Genomic DNA, 19,629 nt, shown 5'->3' on the forward strand with positions numbered 1-19,629 from the left:
GCTGAGTAACAACAATATGAACATTACACAAGGGTTAAAAATGCAGCTCAATTTTACACTAGCAAACTCATCTCGCGGGCCTGATACGGCCCACAGGCCGCATGTTGGACATCCCTGGACTAGAGTGTACTACGCAACAAGTGACGTGGAGGGCTTTTGCATAAGTGACTTTTCTGTAAATCACTTCTAATAACACTATGTTATTATTGACCAATATCTCCTCCTCCCTGCTCTCCATTGTCAAACATGTCCCGATCCTGTTTGTGTTAAATGGGTGTCATTTTTTTCCTTGGTCCTCTTCCCCAGGCCGGCCAAGTGATGTGTCGCAGGATGGTGTGCGACTGCGACAACCCCAGCGCCGACCTCTTCTGCTGCCCCGAGTGCGACCCTCGGCTGAGCAGCCAGTGTCTGCACCAGAACGGCGCTCTGACCTATGGCAGCGGCGACACGTGGGTGGAGAACTGTCAGCAGTGCCAGTGTCTGGTAAGTGAGGGACCACATGGTCATTTCTATTGCACAACACAACCACTGGAACAAAAGCATTTGACACAATTAATCACAATATCTTCATGAACAAATCAGAACGGTATGCCATCAGAGTTTCGGTTTTAAACTGGGTAAGAAGCTTTTTGACCAACAGGAAGCAATAGCTTAGGCCGGTGGGTCGGCAACCCAAAACGTTGAATGAGCCATATTGGGCCAAAAATACAAAAAACGAAAAATGAAAAGCCTAAGTCTATAAGTGTTATAATGAAGGCAACACATGACGTAAATGTCTATATTAGCTATAATAGCCTACTATCAAAATGACTATTTGTCGCACGCTGAAGCAAATCTTCGTTGACAGAAAGGTAGTAATTTAATTGTGGAAGTCGCTTCCTTGCAGTCCCACTGTCAGACAGGAGTCCAGCGTGCAGGGTTAACAAGCTTTGTAATGATCGTATGGTTCTTTTATGCAAAGTTTTCTCCAGACTTTTCAGTCTCACCAATCCTCCTCCTGCTGTTCCCGACCGCTACTGTTATAGACAACAGGTGATTAGACAACTCCTACCACCTGGGAAGTCTAATCACCTGCCAGCTGTGTCTCGCCGTCAGCACTGCCACGCCCCCGTCTGATGGTGCTCTGTCTTCAGCACCATGGACAGAGGCGGTGACCTTTTCTCCTGCAGGCGCGCTGATCACACTCTCCCCCCACAGTAATATTTATTCTACACATTTTTACAACATTAGAAACCATTAGTAAATCAGAGGCTACTCAGAAGGTGTGATAACTCCTGGAAATGACTGTCTTTTAATGGCCAAAGGTTACATTATTTTATATTGCCAAAAGTATTTGGCCACCTGCCTTGACTCACATATGAAATTGAAGTGCCATCCCATTCCTAACCCATAGGGTTTAAATATGATGTCGGTGCACTTTTTGCAGCTAATACAGCTTCAACTCTTCTGGGAAGGCTGTCCACAAGGTTGCGGTTTGTGTTTATAGAAATTTTCAACCTTTCTTCCAAAAGCGCATTGGTGAGGTCACACACACAAAATCATCAGCCCGGAGTTTGGGTCTTGGGGGCAGTTGAGTGTTCCAACAGGACAATGACCCCAAACACACGTCAAAAGTGGTAAAGGAATGGCTAAATCAGGCTAGAATTAAGGTATTAGAAGGGCCTTCCCAAAGTCCCGACTTAAACGTGTGGACAATGCTGAAGAAACAAGTCCATGTCAGAAAACCAACAAATTTAGCTGAACTGCACCAATTTTGTCAAGAGGAGTGGTCAAAAATTCAAGCAGAAGCTTGTGGATGGCTACCAAAACTGGTAAAACTTGCCAAGGGACATGTAAGCAAATATTAACATTGCTGTATGTATACTTTTGACCCAGCAGATTTGCTCACATTTTCAGTAGACCTATAATAAATTCATAAAAGAAGCAAACTTAATGAATGTTTTTTGTGACCAACAAGTACGTGCTCCAATCACTCTATCACAAAAAAATAAGACTTGTAGAAATGATTGGAAACTCAAGACAGCCATGACATTATGTTCTTTACAAGTGTATGTAAACTTTTGACCACGACTGCATATATGTGTGTATATATATATATATGTGTGTGTGTGTATGTATATGTGTGTATATATATATATATATATATATATATATATATATATATATATATATATATATATATATATATATATATATATATATATATATATATATATTTTTTTTTTAATTTTTTTTTTTTTTAATATGTATATATATATTTTTATATGTATATATATATATATATATATATATATATATATATATATATATATATATATATATATATATATATATATATATACACTACCGTTCAAAAGTTTGGGGTCACCCAAACAATTTTGTGGAATAGCCTTCATTTCTAAGAACAAGAATAGACTGTCGAGTTTCAGATGAAAGTTCTCTTTTTCTGGACATTGTGAGCGTTTAATTGACCCCGCAAATGTGATGCTCCAGAAACTCAATCTGGTCAAAGGAAGGTCAGTTTTGTAGCTTCTGTAACGAGCTACACTGTTTTCAGATGTGTGAACATGATTGCACAAGGGTTTTCCAATCATCAATTAGTCTTCTGAGCCAATGAGCAAACACATTGTACCATTAGAACACTGGAGTGATAGTTGCTGGAAATGGGCCTCTATACACCTATGTAGATATTGCACCAAAAACCAGACATTTGCAGCTAGAATAGTCATTTACCACATTAGCAATGTATAGAGTGTATTTCTTTAAAGTTAAGACTAGTTTAAAGTGCTTTTCCTTCACAAATAAGGACATTTCAACGTGACCCCAAACTTTTGAACGGTAGTGTGTATATATATATATATATATGTATATATATATATATATATATATATATATATATATATATATATATATATATATATATATATATATATATATATACACAGTGGGGCAAAAAAGTATTTAGTTAGTCAACAATTGTGCAAGGTCTCCCACTTAAAAAGATGAGAGAGGCCTGTAATTGTCATCATAGGTACACCTCAACTATGAGAGACAGAATGAAAAAAAAAATCCCAAAAAAATCAAGTTTTTTAAGAATTTATTTGCAAACGATGGTGAAAAATAAGTATTTGGTCAATAACAAAAGTTAATCTCAATACTTTGTTATATACCCTTTGTTGGCAATGACAGAGGTCAAACGTTTTCTGTGAGGTTCTCACACACTGTTGCTGCTATTGTGGCCCATTCCTGCATGCAGATCTGCTCTAGATCAGCGATGTTTTGGGGCTGTCGCGGGGCAACACGGACTTTCAACTCCCTCCAAAGATGTTTTGCCCCATTGTATATACAGTATATATAACTAGTGTCATCAATCAGCCCCTTAAATCATCAATAAGAGACAAGAAATACAATCTTAGGGGAAAACATTTACTTAAAACATTTGCATGCACATACGCGGTTTAAGACCTTACAGTAGCATATCAGTACGTGGAATTAAATGATGGAATACATTAAGCAAACAAGTACAACAACGCACTAATTTTTATGATCCAGTTTTAGAAACTGTTCAAACTCAGTGTTTACGAATACAAATTCTGACAATATTATAATTATAACTTATAAGCAACTATTTTGTTCATGACAACGTTGATAATTTTTTAATTGAATTAGTTAGTGTTACAAATTTAGCGCAGAAAGTGAACAAATTGCCAACTGCTTAGTCTGTTGGGTTCTGTCGGTCTTGGACCCCAGGATGCAGAGACGGCGGGCAGGTAAACATGTCTTGAATGTCACAAACAAAGTAGGAATATTGCACCTGGGAAGTGCACAGGAAACAGCAGCACCAGCAACACAACACGTTGCAATGTTCTAGAACATAAAGAAGCCTGATTGGCAATCTGGAAGAGGTGAGGGAGAAAACGCTCGGGCCAGAGGAGGCAAACAGTAAGTAAAAGAAAATAAGAGCACTTATTACAGATGTAAGGAAAAATACAAAATAAAGTCAGGCCTGACATGACAGTATTAATAGTTCATTGTAAACATGTGACAACAACTACATAATCGGGAGGTTGCCTACAGCCACAGCTGTGAATTCAACATCTTTTGAAACTCGTTGGAGACTCGGTGGTTATTTGCTACATTAGATAATAGGAGATGCATTGAATAATAGATTCATTGAATGAGCTGTGTCAATTGAAGGTTTGTGGTAATCCACGCAGCTACTTTAATTCCACACTGCAAGAAAAGCTCTGAATCAAGAGGATCTTCGTCTTTGTGGAAATGCTCGCGTAGGAGAAAGGTGGCAAAGTGAACGGCCAGGAGGAGAACATTTCACCAGCAGAGTGAAAAGGGAAAGTCATTAGTGGAATGTAAAAAGAATTCCAATGAACTTTGTCGTCTGCTTTGTTGGAGCCTAACATTTGTTCTGAAGGACTCTGGAAAGTGTGTGTGCGTGGGTGTGTGTGTGTGTGTGTGTGTGTGTGTGTGTGTGTGTGTGTGTGTGTGTGTGTGTGTGTGTGTGTGTGTGTGTGTGTGTGTGTGTGTGTGTGTGTGTGTGTGTGTGTGTGTGTGTGTGTGTGTGTGTGTGCGTGTGTGTGTAGGTGGGTGGAACTTGCTATTTGTCTTTTGAATCTTCCACACAGAAAAACGTATGCAGTGTTTTCCTTGCGCCTCGTTTCACCTTCTTCTGTTGTTCAAACATTGCAGAGGCAGCTCATAAGCCTTTCCGTATAAACTGTGCGCCGCTACATGACACCGTGGGAGTACAATGTGTCTGATGCAGCCACACACACACACACACACACACACACACACACACACACACACACACACACACACACACACACACACACACACACACACACACACACACACATTATGCGTCTGGTCAGTGATGCATTAACATGGATGTACATGTACCCTGCACTTTTTCAAAAGGCTGTTTTTGTCCCCTGTACTTTTCAAAAGACTGTTTTTCTCCCCTGCACTTTTTCAAAAGACTGCTTTTGTCCCCTGCACTTTTTCAAAAGGCAGTTTTTGTCCCCTACACTTTTTAAAAAGGCAGTTTTTGTCCTCTGCACTTTTTAAAAAGGCAGTTTTTGTCCCCTGCACTTTTTAAAAAGGCAGTTTTTGTCTGCACTTTTTCAAAAGACTGCTTTTGTCCCCTGCACTTTTTCAAAAGGCAGTTTTTGTCATGATCTGTGGTCCGGATCATGTTTTGTTTAGTTATGTTCTGTTAGTTTTGGACTTCTTTAGTTCCCGTTTAAGCTTCCTTGTTTGCTTTTGTCACCATGGCGACTTAGTGTGTTCGCCTGTCTCTGATTAGTGCTCACCTGCTTCCCGAGCACTAATCAGAGGCATTATTTAAGTTGCCTTTGCCAGGCAGTCGGCCTGGCTTCACCGATTATGTTACACTGTTTGGTCACGCCTGTACCAAGTAAGTTTCTTGTTCCATGCCCTAGCTTCTGCTTAGTCTTAGCTTCACGTGTTTTAGGCCCGCCTTTTCTTTTTGTTGTGTTGTTTGTGTTTTTGGTAGTTGAGTGATTTATGTTAATAAATCTCATCCTACCTTTACGCCTTCGTCCGGAGCCGTCTTTTTGCACTGAAAGAACAAACCGCAGCAAGCTGCAGCCCCCACGTGACAGAGTGAAGCCAGCAGTCAGTTCTTTCGCATTTTGACAGCCAGGAGATGGAGACGCGCCGCCAGAAAGGCTTCGTTTCGCCTTCCAAGACGCGTCGTTCCCCCAAACTCCTCTTCCGGAACACAGCACGCCACATGCAGCCCAGTCTTCCTCTCAGCCATTTTTTGGTAATCCCATATCTCATTTTGCCAAACAATTTTTAGATTGGTCTGCAAGCTAAATGAACTCTGACAACAACTTAACTACATCCATTTTGAATGACGTCACCCCGCCCACTTCCGAGGACGTCACTGAAACGGCGCGCGGCGATGACATCATTCCGCCAGCGTCTTCAAGGGAAGACACTGATCAGGATTTTCTTTTTTTTCCATCTGTCTCCCTTGGTCAGCCACCTCCTAAAGACTTTTTTTCCTAAAATAAAGTACCATCAGGACACTTTTTCTAAAAATAGATTCTGTCAACTTCAATTACCTCCGCCCCCAGTGACTTTGACTCTGCTCCTAAGGACTCTAGCCCCGCCCACGTCAAGGACTTTTTCCCGCTGTCCTCCCACACAATCTCAGGCGGGGGGTGAAAAAAGAATTTCTGGACAATTTAAAGGGGAGGATTATGCCCCCCTCCTGACCTCCCGCTACCCACCCTTAAAGACTGTTCCAGACCGCAAGGAGCGCGTCTGGTATCCTCCCCTTGAGGGGGGGGCTGGGGCCTGGGGCTGTGCTGGTGGGGTGGCTCAGCTGCGCCCAACCAGGCAGCAACCTCCATCCTGGCCGCCACCACCAGTCTTTCGGCATGCCAGGCCGCGACCCCCAGCTAGACCGCCTCCGCCATGCTCATGGCCACCATCATCTCTAGTGGGCTTGCAAACGCCACCATCTCCTGTACCTGCACCACGCCAGAAGCCTGTACCTGTACCTGCACCACGCCAGACACCGGTACCTGCACCTCGCCAGACACCGGTACCTGCTCCTCGCCAGACACCGGTACCTGCACCTCGCCAGACACCGGTACCTGCTCCTCGCCAGACACCGGTACCTGCTCCTCGCCAGACACCGGTACCTGCTCCACGCTGCCAAGCTCCGGTTCCAGCTCCACGCTGCCAAGCTCCGGTTCCAGCTCCACGCTGCCAAGCTCCGGTACCAGCTCCACGACGCCAAGCTCCGGTACCAGCTCCACACCAAGACCCTCGCCTAGACCAAGACCAAGTCCAAGACCAACCATGCCAAGACCAAGTCCAAGACCAACCATGCCAAGACCAAGACCAAGTCCAAGACCAACCATGCCAAGACCAAGACCAAGTCCAAGACCAACCATGCCAAGACCAAGTCCAAGACCAACCATGCCAAGACCAACCATGGCCACGCCAAGCTTCGCCGCCCGAAGCGCCACGCCAAGCTTCGCCGCCCGCCACGCCAAGCTTCGCTACCTGCTTCGCTACCTGCTTCGCTACCTGCTTCGCTACCTGCTTCGCTGCCTGCTTCTTCTGCTGCGCCCACACCTGCGTCATCTGCGGCTTCCACGCCTGCAATGACGACGACGCGCCTGCCTCCTCGTCTGCCACGGTTGTGGCCACTACCTGGTCGTCCGCCACGCCAAGTGCGCCAACCTGATCGTCGGCCACGCATGTGGCCCTTCCCGGGTCGCCCACCTCGCCTGTGGTGGCGGCGTTCCACTCGCCGCCGCCACATGACTATGCCTCGGTGGATTCGGGGCCACTTGGCCTGGCGACCCACCACCATGTCCCCCTCCCGCCCTCCCATGACTCTCGATTCTGCCTTGTTTTTGTTTTGGTGTTTTAGACATCTGGAATCTGTCTTTTAACGGTGGGGCTCTGTCATGATCTGTGGTCCGGATCATGTTTTGTTTAGTTATGTCCTGTTAGTTTTGGACTTCTTTAGTTCCCGTTTAAGCTTCCTTGTTTGCTTTTGTCACCATGGCGACTTAGTGTGTTCACCTGTCTCTGATTAGTGCTCACCTGCTTCCCGAGCACTAATCAGAGGCATTATTTAAGTTGCCTTTGCCAGGCAGTCGGCCTGGCTTCACTGATTATGTCACACTGTTTGGTCACGCCTGTACCAAGTAAGTTTCTTGTTCCATGCCCTAGCTTCTGTTTAGTCTTAGCTTCACGTGTTTTAGGCACGCCTTTCTTTTTGTTGTGTTGTTTGTGTTTTTGGTAGTTGAGTGATTTATGTTAATAAATCACATCCTACCTTTACGCCTTCGTCCGGAGCCGTCTTTTTGCACTGAAAGAACAAACCGCAGCAAGCTGCAGCCCCCACGTGACAGTTTTTGTCCCCTGCACTTTTCAAAAGGCAGTTTTTCTCCCCTGCACTTTTTCAAAAGGCTGTTTTTGTCCCCTGCACTTTTTCAAAAGGCAGTTTTTCTCCTCTGCACTTTTTCAAAAGGCAGTTTTTGTCCCCTCCACTTTTTCAAAAGACTGTTTTTCTCCCCTGCACTTTTCAAAAGGTCGTTTATGTCCCCTGCACTTTTTCAAAAGGCTGTTTTTGTCTCCTGCACTTTGTCAAAAAGCTGTTTTTGTCCCCTGCACTTTATAAAAAGGCAGTTTTTGTCCCCTGCACATTTTCAAAAGGATTTTTTTGTCCCCTGCACTTTTTCAAAAGTCAGTTTTTCTCCCCTGCACTTTTTCAAAAGGCAGTTTTTGTCCCCTCCACTTTTTCAAAAGACTGTTTTTCTCCCCTGCACTTTTCAAAAGGCAGTTTTATTCCGCTGCACTTTTTCAAAAGGCAGTTTTTGTCCCCTGCACATTTTCAAAAGGCTGTTTTTGTCCCCTGCACTTTGTCAAAAGGCAGTTGTTGTCCCCTGCACATTTTCAAAAGTGTAGTATTTGTATTTGTATTTGTAACAGTGTTAAAGTCGTTTATACGTCCACCCTCAGTGTGACCTGTATGGCTGTTGACCAAGGCAGTGCCATCACGGCACGCCCTCAATATTGTTGTCCGGGTAAAAATCGGGAGAAATTTGGGAGAATGGTTGCCCCGGGAGATTTTCGGGAGGGGCACTGAAATTCGGGAGTCTCCCGGAAAGTATGATGGCGTTGCCCGAGGGACAGTCACAGCTGAGAACCGACAGCGTGTGTAGCGGCCAGCAGCCCCACTAGCTGCAATACAGCCGTGACTTTCTGATCAGCTGTAGAGGCTTAAAAGTCGGGACCCTGCCAGCTGGCATATGCAAACCAAGAGTCCGATACGGGAGGCGGGCGGCGGCACGTATGAGGAAAGCCGCGCACGGTGGTGCGAGGAGCGGTCTAGACAAGGAAGCGAGGGCGGAGAGGAGGAGTGTGACAGCTGCTCCTCCGACTTGAATTACGCCGCTCACCCCTTCCCTCCATCATCTTCAGTAACGTACAATCACTGAGAAACAAAGTAGACGAGCTTCAAGCTCATGTAAAGTGCATATCTGAATACAAGAACGCTTGTGTGATTGCACTCATCATCGGCGGTCACTCGAACGGGTATGACAATCCTCCTGGTAGGGGTGTATCCCTTTATGGAGGATGCCTGTGCGTGACTTTGTTTAACGTGGGGAGACTGGGGCACAGACAGTCACCACACCATCCTTGACAGAATCGGGTCAGGGTCCAGTGTCATGGAGTCCAAGACGACTGGGACCCTTTTCTGCTGCAGCCTTCTGCCGCCATCGCAGCCATTGTGGTAGTTCTTATATTTACCATCTTCTGCCTGCTCCGCCGTTGAGGTCTTCACCGTATCCCTGGCTAACGGGCAGTCAGGTACTAGGCCTTTGCCAAGGGCCACCTGGGTTAACAGTAGTAAAGGGGTTAACCTCCTAGTGCCCCAAGACCCCATAGAGGAGCCTCCACTGCCAGATGCACTTTAACGTCATGCCCAGGACATTGCACTAACAGAGACGTGATTAAAGGATCACGACTTGAACCAGGACCTGGAAATCACTGGTTTCGGGCAGCCTTTTCGGCTCGACAGAGACAGCTGACAGGTAAAACACTGGGAGGAGGCGTGTGCTTGTATGTGAACCCAGCCTGGTGCAAGGCTGTCACGGTGCAAGAACCCGACATTGAACTTTTAAGTGTCTCACTGCGGCCGTCTTATTTACCGCAAGAAATCCCACAGCTGTTCATGACAGTTGTCTACATCCACCCCCGAGCTAATATGGGAGAGGCAACATCCACTATTGTTAAACTTGTGCACCGTCTTCAAAGTATCATCCCCGAAGCCCCCCATTTTCTATTGGGAGATTTTAATTCATGTTGCCTTAAGAAGTCCCTAGGTCACTTTCACCAGTATGTAACCTGCCCAACTAGGCATGGAAAAATTCTGGACCTGTGCTATGGCACCATAAAAGGTGCCTACAAATCCTACGGACTAGCACCGTTAGGCTCATCTGATCACAACAGCATCTTTCTGGCCCCTGTGTATAAACCAGCCCTCAAGAGAGGAAAAGTGGAGTGCAAGGAGGTGGCTGTGTGGACATAAGGCTATATTCGTGAACTAAATGGTTGCTATGACAGCACCAGTTGGGATGTTTGTAAAGACTCTTGTAAGGACTTGAACGAACTGAGTGACACTGTGACAAGTTATATGAAATTTTGTGAGGAAATGACTATCCCTAGGAAGATGATTAAAGTATACCCACATAATAAGCTATGGGTTAGCAAATCCCTTAAAAATGTCTTTAACTTGAAAAAGTTGTCTTTTTATCAGGGTGATATTGGAAAACAAAGAGAAGCTCACAAGCTGGTCAAAAAAGAGATGAACATGGCCAAGCTACAGTATAAAGATAAGGTTGAGGAAAAACTAAAAAATGGTAGTTCATGCTCTGCTTGGAGGGTCCATGGTCAGAATGCAAGACTCCAAAAAAGGTCTGCCTAACCCCCACAAGCCTGATTCTGTACTAGCAGATGAGGTAAACCAGTTTTATTTGAGATTAGTTTCTCATGATTTCAGTAATGAACTATCTGAATTCAGAGGTGCCCCTGTGACCAGTCAGATTCAGATTAATGAAATGGATGTCTGGAAAACATTTGAGCAGACAAATGTGAGGAAAAGCCAGGGGCCTGACTGACTACTTCAAGAATGTGGTCTGTTTTTATGTGGCATTTTCTCTCACATCTTCCAACTGTCTTTATCACAGAACTGTGTCCCCAAATTGGAAAATGGAAGGAGTCCCTTATAGTAACTGTTGCAAAGGTCCCATCACCAAGGGGGCTGAATGACTACCGCCCTGTGGCATTGACCTCCCTGGTGATGAAAAGCTTTGAGAATATAGTGAAGCAGAGTTTAATGGTCATGACCCAGGATGCAATTGATCCACTTCAGTTTGCTTATCAGCCCAGGAAAGGTGTAGATGATGCCTAGCAACACTGCTGGACATCTAGATGGAAATAAAACACATGCGTGCTTATGCTTTGGGGATTTTTCATCTGGCTCGTAGACTGCTGTCCAATATTGACTTTGGTTCTATATGCTGGCTAGTGGACTTTCTCACTTCAAGTTCACAGAGGACCCGTGTTAACAGCACACTGTCTGATGCTCGCTTATGCGCCACAGGATAGATAGATAGATAGATAGATGATAGATAGATAGATAGATAGATAGATAGATAGATAGATAGATAGATAGATAGATAGATAGATAGATAGATAGATAGATAGATAGATAGATAGATAGATAGATAGTACTTTATTGATTCCTTCAGGAGAGTTCCCTCAGTAAAATTAAAATCACCCCGGGGTAGGGGTGTAACGGTACACAAACATTTCGGTTCGGTACTTACCTCGGTTTAGAGGTCACGGTTCGGTTCATTTTCAGTACAGTAAGAAAACAACAAAATATAAATTTTTTGGTTATTTATTTACCAAATTTGTAAACAATGGCATAACATACATATACACAAAGGGTCCATTGCCAGGGTTAATGTGGTCAACATATATAAAATAAAAACTAAATAAGATAAGGCTCAGAATGGTTTCTTAACAAAACTTTTCTACATATAAAGTGCTTTTTTTGATTGATTGATTGATTGATTGATTGAGACTTTTATTAGTAGATTGCACAGTACAGTACATATTCCGTACAATTGACCACAAAATGGTAACACCCCAATAAGTTTTTCAACTTGTTTAAGTCGGGGTCCACGTTAATCAACATTAAACTGCCTCAAGTTGTTGCTCAGATTAAATAAAATGACAAAACTTTTCTTCTACATAGAAAAAGTGCAACATTAAACTGTTTCAAGTCAACTCAGCCTCAGATTAACTTTTATACCCCCCAGCCTGGCTAACTTGGCAGTAAGAGGTGGGAGCTGTTTGCTCGTCTTTATCTTTGTTGAAGCGATGTCCACTTGGGGGTGGTGCCGCTTCAAATGGGTTAGCATGTTTGACGTGTTGGCAGAAGCAGCTGCTGAACAATGTCGACAAACCTCCGTCCTCCGCACCGCGCAGGCGAAGTGTTCCCAAACGGGAGATCTTAACGAGGCAGGAGGGTCTTCCAGCTCTGGCTTTTATATGTTGTCGTAGCCCGGTCGTTGCTAGCATGCCGTGTGTTGTGCCTCGGTGTGCATTGTTTACACAACGTGCGGTACGCTACTTAATATGTCCGTGTGGAAACTCGTTCGGTACACCTCCGAACCATACCGGAACCCTTGTACCGAAACGGTTCAATACAAATACACGTACCGTTACACCCCTAACTCTGGGACGGGTCTTGTCCCCCCTGCTGTTTTGTACTGTACACAAATAACTTCAGTCAAGGTCCATCATTAAGTTTGCAGACGACTCCGTCCTAGTCAGCCTCCTGCAGGGCAAAGAGTCAGACCACGGTCCTGTTCTGGAGAACTTCATCAAATGGTGCAATGATTCGTACCTGGAGCCTAATGGCCATAAAACGAAAGAGATGTTCATTGACTTTCGCCGTGATCCCCCTGCCAAAGCACCCATTCTCATTAATGGCTCTGCTGTTGAGATAGTCAGTGAATACAAGTATCTAGATACAATTTTAGACAATAAATTGCCAATCAGAGGCTGTTTTTCTTGAGGAAACTGAGGGGCTTTCAGGTTGATAGGACACTGATGAGGATGTTCTATTCATCTTGTATCGAGTCTATTTTAACTTATTCTATCACTTCCTAGTTTGGTAACCTCAGTGTGGCCAATAAAAACAGACTAGGTGGTATAATCAAGGTGTGCCAAAAGACCATAGGCACTACCTTGAACCCCCTGAACCAGATCTATCAGGCCAGAGTCATCCAGAAGGACAAAGGCCATTCTGGTCAACCCTCAGCACCCTCTCTTCTCAGAGTTTAGACTCTTGCCGTCAGGATGCAGGTACGCCCCTAGTAATAGGAAGGCCAAAAACAACAGACAAACAAGATCCTTTGTTCCCTCAGCTGTTGACTTTATAAATGAATCAGAATCAGAATCAGAATAGTTTTATTGCCATTGTTTGAGAACGGTTTCACAAACTAGGAATTTTTCTTGGTGCAAACGTGCGACATAAAACACATATAACACATATTTGGTAATAAAAAGAGCTGTGACTGAGCTATCAGATATACTTAGAAGGGATTCAAGGAATTCAAGGAGCTGCTGTTAGGAGTTATTGTTCATTTGCCTGATGGCCGAGGGGAAAAAACTGTTCAGGTGGCGGGAGGTGTGGGTCTGGATGGAGCGTAGTCTCCTGCCTGAGGGGAGAGGGGAGAATAGTGTGTGTCCAGGGTGAGAAGAGTCAGCTGTGATCCGACCCACACGCCTCCTGGTCCTGGAGGAGAACAAGTCCTGGAGGGATGGGAGCTTGCAGCCAATCACCTTCTCAGCAGCACGTACGATGCGCTGCAGTCTATTCTTATCCTGGACTGTGGCGTCGGGGAACCACACTGTGATGGAGGAGGTCAGGATGGACTCTATGATGGCTGAGTAAAACTGCACCAGCATCTCAGTCGGCACCTTAAGTTTCCTCAGCTGCCGCAGGAAGTACATCCTCTGCTGGGCCTTCTTGATGAGTGAGCTGATGGTCAGCTCCCACTTGAGGTCCTGGGTGATGGTGGTGCCCAAGAAACGTAAGGAGTCCACAATGGGGCCGGGGTTGGGAGAGTCAATCAGGGTGAGGGGGGATGGTGGGGCTGTGACTTTCCTGAAGTCCATGATCATCTCCACTGTTTTCTGGGCGTTCAGCTCCAGGTTGTTGAGGCTGCACCAGGACGTCAGCCGGTCCACGTCTCTCCTGTAGGCGGACTCATCGCCTTTCGAGATGAGCCCGATGAGGGTGGTGTCATCCGCAAACTTGAGCAGTTTTACGGATTGGTGACTGGAGGTGCAGCAGTTTGTATACAGGGAGAAGAGCCAGGGGGAGAGTACACAGCCCTGAGGAGTACCAGTGTTTGTGGTTCGACTGTCCGAGACAATCTTCCCCAGCCGTACGTGCTGTCTTCGGTCTGTCAGGAAGTCATTAATCCAACTGCAGAGGGAGTCGGGCACGCTCAGCTGGTAGAGCTTGTCTCGTAGCAGTCCAGGGAGGATGGTGTTGAAGGCAGAGCTGAAGTCCACAAACAGGATCCTAGCGTAGGTTCCTGGGGAGTCCAGATGCTCCAGGATGAAGTGGAGGGCCAGGTTCACTGCATCATCCACAGACCTGTTGGCTCTGTAGGCGAACTGCAGTGGGTCCAGGAGGGGGGCGGTGATGTCCTTGAGGTGGGGAAGGACCAAGCGCTCAAAGGACTTCATGACCACAGACGTCAGCGCGACCGGCCTGTAGTCATTTAGTCCTGTGATTCGTGCTTTCTTGGGGACAGGGACAATGGTAGAGGTCTTAAAGCAGGACGGCACGCGGCATAGCTCCAGAGAGGTGTTAAACATGTCAGTGAAGACAGGAGCCAGCTGGTCCGCACAGTGTCTGAGAGTGGAGGGGGAGACACCATCCGGCCCGGGAGCCTTCCACGTATTCAGCTTCAAGAACTGCCGGCGTACATCCTCTTCTTTGATGGAGAGGGTCTTTACAGTCTTATGATGTTTTTTGAGTCCTGTAATGTCATTGGAGTCCTTTGAGTCCTTTAACTCTTTTAATGAAGTGCTGGCATTGGTGGGGAGGGTGATGGTGGGGGGAGCATGGCTTTGATGAGCTGAAGGCCGTTCATGACGACAGTAATGTGTGTTGAGGCCCTGAGCGAGAGTCCGGTCATTCAGGGCCTGGGGGGTTTTGGGCTTATAGTTCGTAAGGGCCCTTAGACCTCTCCAAACTGCCGCAGAATCATTGGAGCGGAACTGTTCCTGTAGATGGTTAGAGTACACAGATTTAGCTTTCTCCACTTCCCTGGTGAAGTGGTACTTCGCTTCTCTGTATGTACTTCGGTCCCCGCTTCTCCACGCAGCCTCCTTCTTCTTGCGCAGCTGTCGGAGCTTGGGTGTGAACCAGGGCTTGTCGTTGTTATAACAAACCCTGGTGCGCGTTGGAATGATGCGCGCCTCATTGAACTGTATGTATGAGGTCACAGTGTCCGTATATTCGTCCAGATTGTTCGTGGCCGCTCCAAATGCCTCCCAGTCTGTCGTTTCCCAACAAGCACGCAACTCGTCCACAGACTCGGCGGTGAAAAACTTAATGTTCCTCATAACAGGTTTAGCCAGTTTCAGTCTCTGTCTGTATGAAGGGATTAAGTGCACCATCACGTGATCTGATAGTCCAAGAGCAGCGTGCAGGACTGCATGAAAAGCCTTGCTCAATGTAGTGTAGCAGTGATCCAGCGTGTTCTCCTCTCTAGTCGGGCATTTAATAAACTGTCTATACTTTGGTAATTCCTGGCTCAAATTTCCCTTGTTAAAGTCACCAAACACGATAACAAGAGAGTCAGGAAAAGACCGTTCCACATGTAAGATCAGTCCTGCGAGCGCGCGCTGAGCGTCACGCACGTCCGCGCCGGGCGGGATGTAAACAGCCACGAGAATGAATGAAACAATCTCACGCGGTGAATAAAAGGGCTTACAGTGGATGAAGAAATATTCCAGAGAAGAAGAACAGTGTCTGGAAATCATTGTCACGTCTGTACACCAGCTATTGTTGATAAAGAAGCATAGTCCACCGCCTCTTTTTTTGCCAGAGAGCGCCGCGTCTCGGTCCGCGCGGAGGAGATGAAAGCCCTCCAGTTGAAGCGCGCTGTCCGGGACACTTGCGCTCAGCCAAGTCTCCGTGAAGCACAACACACAGGATGAGGAGAAGTCCTTGTTCCTTCTCATCAGCAACGCTAGCTCGTCCATCTTGTTGGCAAGTGAGCGGACGTTGGAGAGGAAGATGCCTGGTAGAGGCGTGCATAATCCCCGTCCGCGAAGACGGACAAGTGCGCCCGCTCTCTTTCCTCTTCGATGCGGTTTCCCTCTTTTGAGCACAGAGCTGACGCTAAGATGACTGGTAACAAGTCCATAGGGATGATGGATCTGATGTTCAGTAGCTCTTCACGGGTGTAAGAGCACCCGGAAACACAATTTATGTACAAAAACAACCAAAACATAGCGCACGAGAGCACCGAGGCAGCCTTCATCGGCGCCATGATGGATGAAATTAGCTTCTTAAACAAGCTTAGCTGCTATGCACAGTCACTTTAGTGGGAAGTGACGTGTGATGATGAGTTTTTATTGTAATACAAATGTTTTTTAGTTTTTAGCTCAATGCTTTCATGATGGTTTGTATGTTGTATTTATTTTATGTATTTTGTACCTAGTTTTTACTGTTGTACCTTGTTTTTAATGACTACTGCTGCAAACCAAATTGCCCATCGGGGACAATAAAGATTTTCTAACTCTAAGTCTAAGTCTAAGTTAGTAGAAAAATAAATATCTAAGTCAAAATATTTTAGTGAGTGTATAAGTACTTTTACAGCACTTTCAACTAGAGATGTCCGATAATGGCTTTTTTGCCGATATCCGATATTCCAAAAGTGTCCAACTCTTAATTACCGATTCCGATATCAGCAGATACCGATATATACAGTCGTGAAATTAACACATTACTATGCCTAATTTTGTTGTGATGCCCCGCTGGATGCATTAAACAATGTAACAAGGTTTTCCAAAATAAATCAACTCAAGTTATGGAAAAAAATGCCAACATGGCACTGCCATATTTATTATTAAAGTCACAAAGTGCATTATTTTTTTTAACATGCCTCAAAACAGCAGTCATGATATTACATCCCTATAACAAACCAGACACAACTATCACATGTATATTTAAAATGGCAGTATAATTCAGGCCAGTTTCCGTTGGTCGAGTGGCCAAACTACGTGACCATGAAGTCTAAAATGAAAACATTAGAATTTTGTCCCTGTGCACGAATTGTTTCCATTGTAGGAGCGCTTGTTCTTCTTTCTGCTACATTCTGAGGTGTCCAAAGTGTAGTCTGTTTTTGTGGATTTTTTTACTGGCCTTTCGCATATTCCACAGATAAAACTAAACACACCCCTCATAATAATACCGTATTTTTCGGAGTATAAGTCGCTCCGGAGTATAAGTCGCACCGGCCGGAAATGCATAATAAAGAAGGAAAAAAACATATATAAGTCGCACTGGAGTATAACTCGCATTTTTGGGGGAAATTTATTTGATAAAACCCAACACCAAGAATAGACATTTGAAAGGCAATTTAAAATAAATAAAGAATAGTGAACAACAGGCTGAATAAGTCTACGTTATATGACGCATAAATAACCAACTGAGAACGTGCCTGGTATGTTAACGTAACATATTATGGTAAGAGTAATTCAAATAACTATAACATATAGAACATGCTATACGTTTACCAAACAATCTGTCACTCCTAATCGCTAAATCCCATGAAATCTTATACGTCTAGTCTCTTTTGTGAATGAGCTAAATAATATTATTTGATATTTTGCGGTAATGTGTTAATACTTTCACACATAAGTCGCTCCTGAGTATAAGTCACACCCCCTATAAACTGCGACTTATAGTCCGAAAAATACGGTAATAATAATTCTTGTAAATGTGTTGGTCATGTATGATGTCTTTTTGTTATTTTTTTTTTAAATTTGTGATGTGTAATGTTTATTGTTTAAATGTACGGCAGTGAAAATGAATTTCACCAACGGGGACTAATGAATCTAAATCTAATCTAATAGAATCCACACCAACAGGAGAAATGGTTCAACTGCCCCCCAAAATGGCATCTACTAACCAAAACCTCTTTGGTGATTTTCACGTCTGCTCTTATTGAATTCCTGATTGCAAATTAGAAAAAGATAGCAGCATGTATTTAAGTGGCAGGCCAGTGCCTAATTACTGTAAGTGTTCTGCCAAAAAGAGCTGTTTTAATGGCAGGGTTACATGCTTTTTACCTCACTGGTGCTGCTGACACAGCAGCTGCCATTACAGTTCTGTTCAGGGGATTTATTTGTTTTGGCATGTTGCATAAAATAACTATTACAGTGGAACCTCAATGTACAAACTAATTGGTTCTTAAACTGAAATGTGTATAGTGAAGCAGAGTTCCCCATAAGAATCAATGTAAACATAAACAATTGGTTCTAGCCCCTACAAAAGTCCCTTTTTAGCAAATAATGCACACTTTGATGTCATTATAATGTTGAAGTGGCTTAAAACACTGAAAGTGATTGTTCCTATAGCCAGGGTTCGGCAACCCAAAATGTTGAAAGAGCCATATTGGACCAAAAATTAAAAAAAAAAAATCTGTCTGGAGCTGCAAAAAAATAATAGCCTTATGTAAGTGTTATAATGAAGGCAACACATGATGTAAGTGTCTATATTAGTTATATTAGTCTACTATCAAAGGCTGACGCAAATCTTCGTTGACAGAAATGTTGTATTTAAATTTTTATTCTACACGTTTTTGAAACATTGGAACTAAATTGGCCCTAGTGTGTGAACGTGAGTGTGAATGTTGTCTGTCTATCTGTGTTCGCCCTGTGATGAGGTGGCGACTTGTCCAGGGTGTACCCCGCCTTCCGCCCGAATGCAGCTGAGATAGGCTCCAGCACCGCCTCCCCCGCGACCCCGAAAGGAACAAACGGTAGAAAATGGATGGATGGATGGAAATCTTTAGTAAAATGGAGGCTTCTTACAGGATGAGATAACTTCTGGAAATTGTGTTTGTCCAAGTTTAGGCAGACGGCGGGCTGTCTTCTTTTAATGGATTTATTACAATCTTTGCAAGCTGGATAACATTTGCTGTGGTCTGGAACAACATGGCACACAAACAAATATCAGAAATGCAGCCAATATTACATACAGATAATGTGTCATGAGACATGCAAATATAAATTAAATACACAGAGGACATAAGTCAAGGAAATTACATGAGCTCAAATATACCTACAAACGAGGCATAATGATACAATATGTACATACAGCTAGCCTAAATAGCATGTTAGCATGGATTAGCTTGCAGTCATTCAGTGACCAAATATGCCTGATTAGCACTCCAACAAGTCAATAACATCACAAAGCTCACCTTTGTGCATTCAAGCACAGCATAAAATGTTTGGTGGACAGAATGAGACAAAGAAGGAGTGGCATAAAACACGTCCTTCTGTGGCAACATCGGAGAAAGTTGTACATGTAAACAAAGTACAATGAGTTCAAGAATCGCTGAAATTAGTAGGACAAAAGGGCGCTTGCCAAATACTCAAATCAGTGAAGCATGTATAACATAAACAGTGGGATTTCTAACAATTAGGAAGGTTTGTGTCATGTTTGTCCTCCCGCAAAAAATATATTTTTTTTCTTCATCTTTTTCCATTTTCACACATCTCTGAAAGAGGTCCAGGGAGCCACTAGGGCGGCGCTAATGAGCCGCATGCAACTCTAGAGCCACCGGTTTCTGACCCCTGCTATAACCCCTTTGTTCAAATGTTAGTTCCACTTGTGGCGCTAGTATCTTGTCTGACTCACACCATACACAGCCTTCCTTGTCACATATTGTTCCTTTTCCCGCTATCCATCCAGTAATTCAACTGATCTAGCAGCGCGTTTGAATA

At 44.4% G+C, this 19,629-nt stretch overlaps 1 protein-coding gene across 3 annotated transcripts in view; it reads left to right on the forward strand.

The window, feature by feature from the left end:
- The window catches only part of nell2a (neural EGFL like 2a), a 442,132-nt gene that overhangs the window by 403,959 nt on the left and 18,544 nt on the right, over positions 1–19,629 (forward strand). For all 3 annotated transcript variants that reach the window (XM_062035926.1, XM_062035927.1, XM_062035925.1), the window contains one exon: positions 307–483. In XM_062035926.1, the coding sequence (XP_061891910.1) occupies positions 307–483 (177 nt within the window). The remainder of the gene's footprint in view (positions 1–306; positions 484–19,629) is intronic.

This window comes from Entelurus aequoreus, linkage group LG24 (assembly GCF_033978785.1).
Source record: "Entelurus aequoreus isolate RoL-2023_Sb linkage group LG24, RoL_Eaeq_v1.1, whole genome shotgun sequence".
In the NCBI taxonomy this organism is placed as follows: domain Eukaryota; kingdom Metazoa; phylum Chordata; class Actinopteri; order Syngnathiformes; family Syngnathidae; genus Entelurus; species Entelurus aequoreus.